The following is a 10,229-nucleotide window of genomic DNA, read 5'->3' as shown; positions in this document are numbered from 1 at the left end:
CAGGAATTGTATTAGTTTATATGGATCAATGTTTCTGTTCCTTTGAAGGTTTAGTAGCTAATAGATCTTACAGTCAGGTCCTGTGAGTGAAATCCTGTGGTGCTTTTGAGTTTATTGCCCTTGTGTTGTGTGAGATTTTATTTTGCTCAAATTCCTCTGGGTTGCATTTGCTATAGTTTGTGATTAAGAATTTAACTTAAGTGTCTTCTGCCATGTTCCTTTTTTATTATTTCTTTTGCCATTATCAGAGGGAAAATACTTAAGGTAAATTGTATGCAGCATATCAGCAGGGGCTGAGCTAACTGCTGCTCTGTATTTTACATGTTGGATGTAAGAGCTGGAGTAAGAGTAAATAGAAAGAAAAATCAATAGTTTTGATAGTTTTATACATCCTTTGATAGTTTTATACATTCTATCTGGAAGTCTCCATTGCAGAATTTCACTTTAGCTTCAATAACTCTCTTCATGCAAGAAGGGACCCCTGAGATGCCGAGATTGATTGGGAGGAATAGGAGAGTGAAATGGAGCATACAAAACATTTTTTTTTTTTTTCCCCAGTGTCAGGGCTTGACTCCAGCCAGCAACTAAGGACCTGGCCAGCTGTTTGTTTATTCCCTCTGTCTCCTCCTTGCAGCAGGATAGGGGAGAGAATCAGAAGAGCCAAAGCAAGAAAAGACTGGTGGATCAAGCTAAGGACATTTTAGTAAGTGAAGGAAAGAGGGGGAGGAAAAAACTCCAAGTAATGCAAAGGCAATCAGTAACTCACCATGTCCCACAGGCAGACCAGTGCCCAGACAGTTTCTGAGCAAGGACTGCTTTGAAAAGACTACCTACCAGTTTGACTGCCGAGCATGACATTATGCTGTATGGAATATCCTTTTGGTCAGTTTGGGCCACCTGTTCCAGTTATGTACCCTCCCAAACTCTTATGCACTCTCAGCCTACTCACTGGGGCAGCTGGTTGAAGAATAGAGAAGGCCTTGATGCTGTTCACCAACAGCTAAAACATCCCTGTGTTATCAGCACTGTTTTGGTTACAGATCCAAAACACATCACTGTACAGGCTGCTGTGAAGAAAATTATCTCCATCACAGCCAGACTCAGTAAGTCAGCAAATTCTGTTGCTTGTTTTCAATGATAGGATATGAGTTACTTGCATTTGAAGATCGTGTAGTAATTCAAGAAGCATTTTCAGGTTTCTGTAAAAGCAGTCAGATTAATATTGATGAACAATAATCAGCCACTTGGATATGTGAAAGAGTTGAGGAGATGGAAGCTGCATTTCCAGAATGATGGCAATGAGCGACTCTGTAGGAAGAGAAGAAAACTAAGGAGCTGTATGTGGAGAAATAAGACTCAGAGTCCTGTGCTCGGATATATCTGACTTGCAAGCAGAAACGTGGAACTGTTGTAGGAAGAAGCAGCAGCAGCACTCTTACGTCATCTGGGTAGAGAAGGGTACAGAACAGGTTTATATAAGTTTTGCCAGAAGTTTAAGGCAGTGGAGAACATCACCAGAAGGGGTGCAGAAAGAATGGTGTCCTCCTTTCTGAGGGCAAGGTGAAGTCTTGCAGGTATTTGTAGGTAGACTCTGGGACATGAGACAGGCAGCAGGAGAAAGCAGAGGCAGAGATTTAGTTTTGAGCTACTGGCAAAACCCATGGGAAATGAGATGCATTCTAGATGCCAGTCTTAACAATACCATCCCCCCACCCCTTGTGTTATGTTCATATTATCATGGGGGAGACTTTATTCATTCTTCCTTTAGTGCAATTTATGCCAGGCAGCCAAGGAAACCATCTCACAGGGAGCCTGGGTGATTAGCTGTATGGGAAAGGAAGACCCACTTTCTAACTCTTGAATTGTAAGAGGGTTGAAAAACCAAAAAGGTTGAGGAAAAGTAATTCTAGAAGCAATGGAATAATTTTACCTGATGCTAGGGTACTTATTAGAAGATGTCTTTTGAAGAGTGAGTAATTTCAGGATGGAGTGGTTACCTCCAGCTCCTCTATAGCAGTGTTGACAACACTGACGGTTGCTGTAGGCTACTTCTTAGCTCAACCAAAACCACACAGGAGTTGCAGCGCTCAGCAGTAATCAAGAGCCTGTGAGGTATCCTCTCTTGTTTGGTCTGTAACAGCAGCAAGACTTGGAAGTCTCCCCAGTTTTTAGGTTGCATGCTTCACAGCAGAGTTCAGATTGCATCACTTTCTTGTACTCTCAGAAAAAGGAATCTCCAAGTCTGCATAAATGGCACAGTGTTTTTTGGTAGAAGGGACTACAGGATAACAAGAAATGGTGGTTGATACCCCATGCCTGTCAGTGTTTAAGAGGCATTTGGACAATGCCCTTCCTAACGTGCTTAAACTTTCAGTCAGTGCTGAAGTGGTCAGGCAGTTGGACTAGATGATTGTTGTAGGTCCCTTCCAACGGAAATATTCTGTTCTGGTCTAAATGATAAATTTGATCTCTGGCTGCTTCTAATAATCTTTGTATCTGCACTAAAGAAATAAATAGGCAGTTAGAAATTGATGCTGAACTCCGTATGGACTGTCAGTTGTGGTAACCATACTTTTTGTTTAACCACATTTGTGTTAATAAGTTTTGCTAAGTTATTGAAATTCTTAATACTCTTGTGTTGTGTCAGGAATGTGGAACTTGAAGGACTCTCTTTGGCTCTCAAATTTAGGCGACCAAAGATTTTATTAGCATTCGGAAAGCTCTGTCTCATAAAGAAGAGGATGTGTTAATCAGTGCTACAAATGGTTTTGGATGTCCTGTCTTAATATAAGACAAAATTTCTGTGAAGTAGGTCAAGGGATCTCTTGCAAAACTTACTCTTTCTGCTTTTTAATTCCTTTGGAGCCTCTACATATGCCAGGATTTCTTTGTTTATTTAAAATAACTCTTAACTGATACTGTTTGCAGGATTTATATATCTTATAGTGGATATAAAATTTCTTATCCTTGTAATAGGATATAGTTCACCTGAAAGATGATAATAACAACTAAAACTGAATATTTGATGCATTTTTAGTTGGAACAAGTTACTTTTTTTAATCTCTTTTTTTTTTTTTTCCTTACTGGTCAGTATTTAACTCTCATTTACAGTCCGTAACAGAAGACTGTTAACTGATCCCCTTGGAGATGCAAATAATTCTATGCAGTTGAACTAGGTATTGCTTTTTAATTCCTTTGTTTTGTTAGGAACAGATGGACTTTACTTCTTCAGATCATCATCCAAACAAAAAAAGAAAGGTAGCAAATGAGATAGTACTGCTTTACTGACTGTTTTTTTGGAGTGTGCATGTGTGTGTGTGTGTCTATTGTCATTAAAAAGAAAATAAATCTGAAAAATTCTTTAAGTAACATGCTGCAAAAGCAGAAATAGTACTTACAGGTGGAATCAATACAGATCCTCTGCCCTGGGATTTCAGAATAATGGATAATGAAAGCAAGACGTTCACACACCTAGTTAAAAATTCTGAAATCCATGGTGTTCTTGAATTTGGCTGATTGCACTGTGCGCTTCTCTTGCTAAAGCCAGCCAAGTAGGTGCTGTACAGGTGTAGGGTGGCTCTGTGGCATGAGGGTGTTTGTCATCATAGGAGGGGAGCCCTTCAGGCCAGTGAGGGATTTCAGAAACTGTATTGTCTTTCATGATAGTCACTGAGAACTGAAGAGAGAATGTGATTGTAAAAGGTGACAAATACTTCAACAACTGACATCTGAAATTGTGGGCACTGGTGTCTTTGTCAGCACCTGAAATTCCTGTTGGAAGGCACCCTGGTCACAGAAGACTTTTACAGCGTGGTTTTTATGGTGTCCTCACTGCAGATCTCTCACAGATCATGTGCTTGGCAGTACTAAGGATTTTTTTTTTTACTTTACAAAAAGTAACTGAACCTTCCTTATTTTATCTCCAAGTTCTCCACATGTGAGGAAATTGATGTATTTTGTATGTACATTAGCTACTTTCTTCTGAGCAAAATCAAACTGACGATTTTATTTGAAGATCAGAAATCAAGTTATTTAATGGGATGGAGAGAAAAGAATTGCCTACTTGCAGAGTTTCCTTGGACCTCTCTTGGCCACGTCATCTAGTGGTGGTGTTTGATAGACAAAGCTGCTGGTGTTCCAGATCAGGCACTGAAGCAGTTAGAGCGGAAAAAAAAAAAGAGAAAAACCTTCCAAATGTTGCATTCAGATTTTTTTTCCACTGATGTTAAAAAGTTTTCTTCAGAATTCACCTAAATTTATTATTTTACGGTGGTGTTGTGTGTTGTGTCTTCATCTCGCTTTTTCCCTTCCCTCCTCTTCTGGTTTAATGTTAATCTATTCAATAGAGTAAAAGGCAAATAATGTTTCTGATTTTGCAGCATTGTGTTTTGTCAGCTGAAAAATATTTCTATTTAGAGATATTTGGTGTATATTTATCTTTTTTTAAACTCTTTTCCATGCATATTTCTACATTAGTAATTCATCAAATTGAATACTTCAGGGGGAAAGAAAGGAGGAGTCAGGTCGGGTTTCTGTGTGGTTTTGTTGTTTTGCAGATTTAGCATGAGAATTACATGTATATCAGAAAATACTTGTGCTTTCAAGTGCCTTCATGCAAATACAGTAAGCCTGATCTAGTTGTCGTATTGCTACCAAAGCGGCAAGCCAGTGATTTTAATAATCAGGCTTCCCAGTGAAGCATTTTCAGTCAGAACACAGCTCCCCTTCAGTGTCCTGACTCACTGTGACAAGATAACTTGCTTTTGTTTGAACCTACTAGCTCTGTTAACATCAAAACTAAGTATGATCCTTGTGCTGGACTGTGTGGGGGTGAAGGTTTTTTCTGTCGAAATACAGAAATTAACAGCAGCTCATCTTCTATTTTCGTATACGCCATGGGTCTTAAGTATCTCTGAGAAATATTGGAAACAGCAGGATAAGAAGTTGAATGAATAATGATTCTTTCTTTCCCTCCTGTCTCTAGAACAAAGAAAGAATTATGCACGAGACAGTGCCAGCAGCATATCCGAAACTTCGCAGTACCACGTAGAGGTGAGACGAGGAGGGATATACCAATTATAGCTTTCATTTACGTGTGGTTATTTTTGCCTACATGATACTTGAGGATATATGCACTTGAAGGCATATACATCTTCCAAAATATCCTGCCAGCCGGAGGTCACTTCAGAATAGATTACACTGAAATGTCTCAAATTCTGTAACTTTGACATAATGAGCTGAAATTTTGATGTGGAAGAGTGTAAGCGGAGTTGTGTGTAGTTTGGCAAACGGACAGGACTTCTCAATGGGGTATCAGTTCAACGTGTTATGCTGCCCTGTCTCTGAACTTGGCTTGTTGCAAGTCTGAGGCAGAGCTGAAAACCCCCTGTGCTGTTGACAAAGCACACTGGATGATGTTTAAAATTAATACTTTGATCAGTTATGATCAGCAGAGGTGACAGACTACTCAGAGCTGAGCATTAACCCTTAAGCCCCAGTTAGTCTGCTACATAGCAGTTAAACAAATATATTCTGCCTGCAGAGTTTCTTCCCTAGTGCGAAGTGCAAAGTATGTTACTTCCTGTCTTAAGCTGCTTTGCAGAATTACTGCATGCTGCTGTCAGATTTTATCTGTGAGTAGATAAATTTTAAATATTCAGTAAATTAAGCCTGGGTGCCCATATGTAGCCCGTTAAGCACTTTTGGATGGAATGCCTCCTTCTGTAGTCTCACTTTGGCACAAACTTTCTTCCACTGCCATCAGACCACAGTCATTGGTTAAGCCAAGCCTTGCAAATACCATAGATTCTCACCTCCCTTTTTGCTGGGTTTTAAATTAGCTGTAAATTGTGAGATCATGTGCAGAAGAGTCTTAATTTCAAGTGCTTCTGTCCTTTGATCAGCTTGCAGATGAATACTTGTGTTTCTTCTAGTAGTCTGTTCATTTTTCTTTGGTTTCCTGATAACAGTTTTGATACTGTACTGGCATAAAAATTAGTACTCGTATTTGGAGTGTAGGCATTCTGGTGTGAGCAGCCAGCAGAGAGTTTATTTCACTTTACTACTTTTAAATACTGGAATTTTATTCAGCTTATACGTACTGTCTTGTCTGTCATTACTAGAGTGCTGTTATTCTGTAACAGAAGAAAGCACACTTTATTATTCTTTCCTTTTTTTTTCCCCCCAAGTTATTTAGAAGATAGATGTGCAGGTATATATTAAAATTGGTTCAGCTTGAATGAGTGTAACCAAGTCTTCAACAGGAATGTTAAGTTGGACTTATGCCTGGGATAAAATGAAGTGATTTTACGGGTTTTCTTGCATACTTGGCGTGTTGAGGGAGAAATTGTCAAAACCGTAATGACAGGGAAGCTAGTTGAGGTGATGTCTGTGAGGTAGTATTTCATTTCTAGACCATTAAATGAATCTGGAGAATATTCCAAGTTTATGGTGAGCAGAAGTAAACAGTATACTACATTTGCACTATGATCTGCATAGAAGAAGCAACTAGCCTGTCCATAAGGTATCCCAGTCAGATGCAAGCCCTTCATGGTTGGCACCATCATTCTAGCTGGCAGCTCTGGAAGAGGTGAGGACACTCCAGGTCAGGGTGGTGGTGAAGGCACGATGGCAGGGTGTTTCTGGCAAGCTTCTGCTGTCATTTCCTGGATTCAGTTTGCCAAGAAAGACAGGTTTTCACTCCTCAAGAAAGCTAATTAAATAGTCAGGGTTTAATTTTAGCTTTGATACCTGAAAGATGTCTGAATATGCCTTGAAGTCTAACCACTTACTGTAGTGAGGAAATGGCAGAGGATGACAAACAGTGACTTAAAATCTGTTGACTTAAAATAACATTGTGGACTAAACAACCTCTCTTATGGCTTATTGATGGGATCTGTCATATACAAAGGCACTTTTATTCATGAATAATTTGTATTGCTATTTCCTGGAAATTTGAATAATGACACTGCCAAGCAATAGGGAAAATTACAATTATTTTCTTTTGAATGTACATTCCATTCACTAGCACTTGACCACCTTTGTTCTGGACCGAAAAGAGGCAATGATTACAGTGGATGATGGGATAAGGAAGCTGAAATTGCTGGATGCCAAAGGCAAAGTGTGGACCCAAGATATGATTCTTCAAGTGGATGACAAAGCTGTCAGTTTGGTGGACTTGGAATCAAAGGTAAGATCTGTGAGTGGCAGTCTCATTTTCAGAGAGAGAGAGAAAGGGAACAGGCAGAAAAAATATGTATGTGAGATTCAGTATTTTAATTAGCTTATTATCACTTTCCCTTTTTAACTTGTGCAGCTTTTCTGAGATCAGGACACTGTATAGTAAAGTGGTGGTTTGTGTTTGTGTTGTTTTTTTCTCTTCCAACAGAATGAACTGGAGAATTTTCCTTTAAGCACAATTCAGCATTGCCAAGCTGTGATGAATGCATGCAATTACAATTCAATTCTTGCATTAGTTTGTAAAGAACCAACCCAAAACAAGCCTGATTTGCATCTTTTCCAGTGTGATGAGATTAAGGTAAGATAACAATGGAGATCTGCTATAACTTACTTGAATGGGATAATTTTATGAATTAGCAAGTACAGCGGATAAAGTCAAATGAGCTGATTCATAGAAAATAATTATGTTCTTTTATTCTTATAAATACACTCTAAATTTAATGCATTTATGATATCAACAGTACTTATATTAGTAATTGTGGTGTAGTATATCTTGCAAGAGAGTAGTCCAGTGTATAAGCCGAATCCTTCACTGCGTGTTCAAATATGTTGTTACTTTAAATATGGATTCTTGGACTCAGTAGCTGTTAATTTAGGTTTGCAAATGAGTAAAGCTCTGGAATATGTATATCGTTTTGAGTTCACACTTCTGAAGAAAGAGGTGTAAAATAGTTTGAGTTATTGCAAATTTATCTTACAATCTACAAAGAGCGCATTTGAGCCCTGAGTCTTGCCTAGTCTCTCCCCTTTGTTTTACCCTTTCTCTCCCTGAACAATTCTTCTCTACGTTCCTCTGCATCTCTGCTCTGATGGAGAGATAAGGAAGAGGAAAGTATTACTTGCAGGAGGGGTGAAACAAGAATATAGATTGTTAATCTCTAATTAAAATATTTCCTTCAAGTGTAAATAATTTTTTAATATATTCTGCAATACTTCTCTACTTCCACGGTTACAAATTTTAAGTCATGTTCATTACTGCATATAAAGGTATTTTTTTTTAAATTCCAATTGATAATTTCATGGGGATTTTAAAAATTCCTTTGTACTAGTTTACATCATTATCTTAACCTGACAGACTTCTAATCACACTGTGAAACCACTTTGAAATAGGTAGTGAATAGATGGTGTGAATATGACTGGCTAGTTGTGTGATTTGTTGTACAGAATTTGCTGTTCCAATGGAAACTGAGATCCTGTGAGAAGTTCAGGTGACATTATGTTAAATAATGCAGGAATCCTTTTTGAGGTCTAGTTGGACCTGGCTTCCCAAAGCGTAGAGGTGGTCTCTCTTCTTCAAACTTTCATCTTTTGAAGTTGTTCCTCCATGTACAAACAAAAATGCAGAGCATATAAGCATGATTTGGAAGTCCAGAAGCCCCCATTTCTTCTGAGATACCGTTTGAGTCTGAGACCATACCCTAGGTTTTGTTTCTTATACATGAGACTTGGCTGGTTTTGAAAGGTTAAGTCTTTCTCCCTTGTCTTTTTCCTGCTTTTGAATAGAAGATGTAATGAACCTCAGGAGCCTCTGCACTAAAAAAATCAGTCAAAATCAGTAATGTTTGGGGCATTCAGTATTTTATAAACAAAAAATTGTTAAATAATAAATATCGAGTATGATTAATGAACTTCTTCAGGATTTAAGTTTGACAAATGCCCTTAATTTTTTGCTGTTAATTCTTTAATGTATCGTTTGTCCATATTCGGTAGTGCAATTCATTATGCAGAAGTCCCCTAATCCCCTTGTATCCTACATTCAGCAAAGCCTTCTGGTTCCAGCAGAAGTTGCATACTTCTCCATTATGAAGGTACTAAGACAGACACGGAGCTTGTAGAGGGAGACAGACACTGACAGATTTGGGCTTTGACAACCTGTATAGGAATTCTTTTGTCAGCTGAAGACATGTAACAGAGCATTCTAAATCCTGTGAGAAGCCATGACCTATTTAACATGTGATCTATTAATGCCTTAGATGTGCATCAAAATTTCGCTTGTAGGTCACTGGTGGAGGCAGACTATCTATATTAGGGTTTTTTTTAATAGTATGTCTTCCCCCTAACACACTTAAAAAAACCAAAAATTACATATGCAGAGGGAAAAAATAGCTTATACAATAATTGTCTGAACAGCTGTAATTATCTCGTCAACCAATTTGGTATCTAGATCACATACTCATCTGATAATGCTTGAGATTGGAACAGTGACAAAAATACTAACTCCCAGACAATAGCATTGTGTGTTTCTTTGTTCTATATATGTGTAAAATAGTTTATCCCAGAACTTTTAAGTAAGTGGGATTTGATAGGCTATTCTGGAATCTAAAGATGCCCTAAAAAAAAAATGCATGAGGAAATATTTATTTCATGTATCTGGATAGTCTTGCTGATGACTGATGTTTTTTACTTCTGTCTCTTTAGGCTACCTTTATTCATGAGGATATTGAAAGTGCAATCAGTGACAGCAAAAGTGGGAAACAAAAAAAGAGGCTTGAAACATTGAGGTAACGACCTAACTTCTCAATGGTATATAGATCATCAAGTAGTGTTACAGCATTCAGAAGCTCTCCAGGTCTGCCTGGTGTCTTTTACTCTTCTTTGCTAGTTGATAGTATACTTCCAAAACCACATGTAGAGGCCTTGCTTTAGTAATTATCTCATGCTCTCTCAGTTTATAGTGTCACTCTTATCTTTCCTGATTCTGCTGTAGTGACAGGAACAACAGACATCAATACCACTTGCCAGAGAATAGCATTGGATGTTGCAGTTCTGCATAAGGGTCAAGTAGTTCAGAATTTAAATGAAAAAACATAGATGCGCCATAACTCCAAGTAGATAAGATTTTGATAAAAGATTTTTGGATCTAAAGTTTGTTAAATAAAACAGCAACTGGAGATTGAATAATCTTCCTGCCTGCCTGTTTAATGATGGTGAAGACTCCTTGTTTCTCTGGTAGCAAAATCTCTCTGCTAGTTGGAGAATGTGAGGGGAAA

At 38.2% G+C, this 10,229-nt stretch overlaps 1 protein-coding gene across 1 annotated transcript in view; it reads left to right on the top strand.

Moving 5' to 3' along the window:
- EPS8 (epidermal growth factor receptor pathway substrate 8) overlaps window positions 1-10,229 on the top strand; it is a 54,020-nt gene that overhangs the window by 6,412 nt on the left and 37,379 nt on the right. Inside the window, exons 3-6 of the mRNA XM_010136014.1 lie at window positions 4,985-5,052; window positions 7,028-7,189; window positions 7,388-7,537; window positions 9,658-9,740. Coding sequence (XP_010134316.1) covers window positions 4,985-5,052; window positions 7,028-7,189; window positions 7,388-7,537; window positions 9,658-9,740 — 463 coding nt within the window. The remainder of the gene's footprint in view (window positions 1-4,984; window positions 5,053-7,027; window positions 7,190-7,387; window positions 7,538-9,657; window positions 9,741-10,229) is intronic.

The sequence above is a fragment of the Buceros rhinoceros genome, unplaced genomic scaffold, assembly GCF_000710305.1.
Source record: "Buceros rhinoceros silvestris isolate BGI_N320 unplaced genomic scaffold, ASM71030v1 scaffold17635, whole genome shotgun sequence".
NCBI lineage: Eukaryota > Metazoa > Chordata > Aves > Bucerotiformes > Bucerotidae > Buceros > Buceros rhinoceros.
This window is presented reverse-complemented; position numbering and strand designations above follow the sequence as displayed.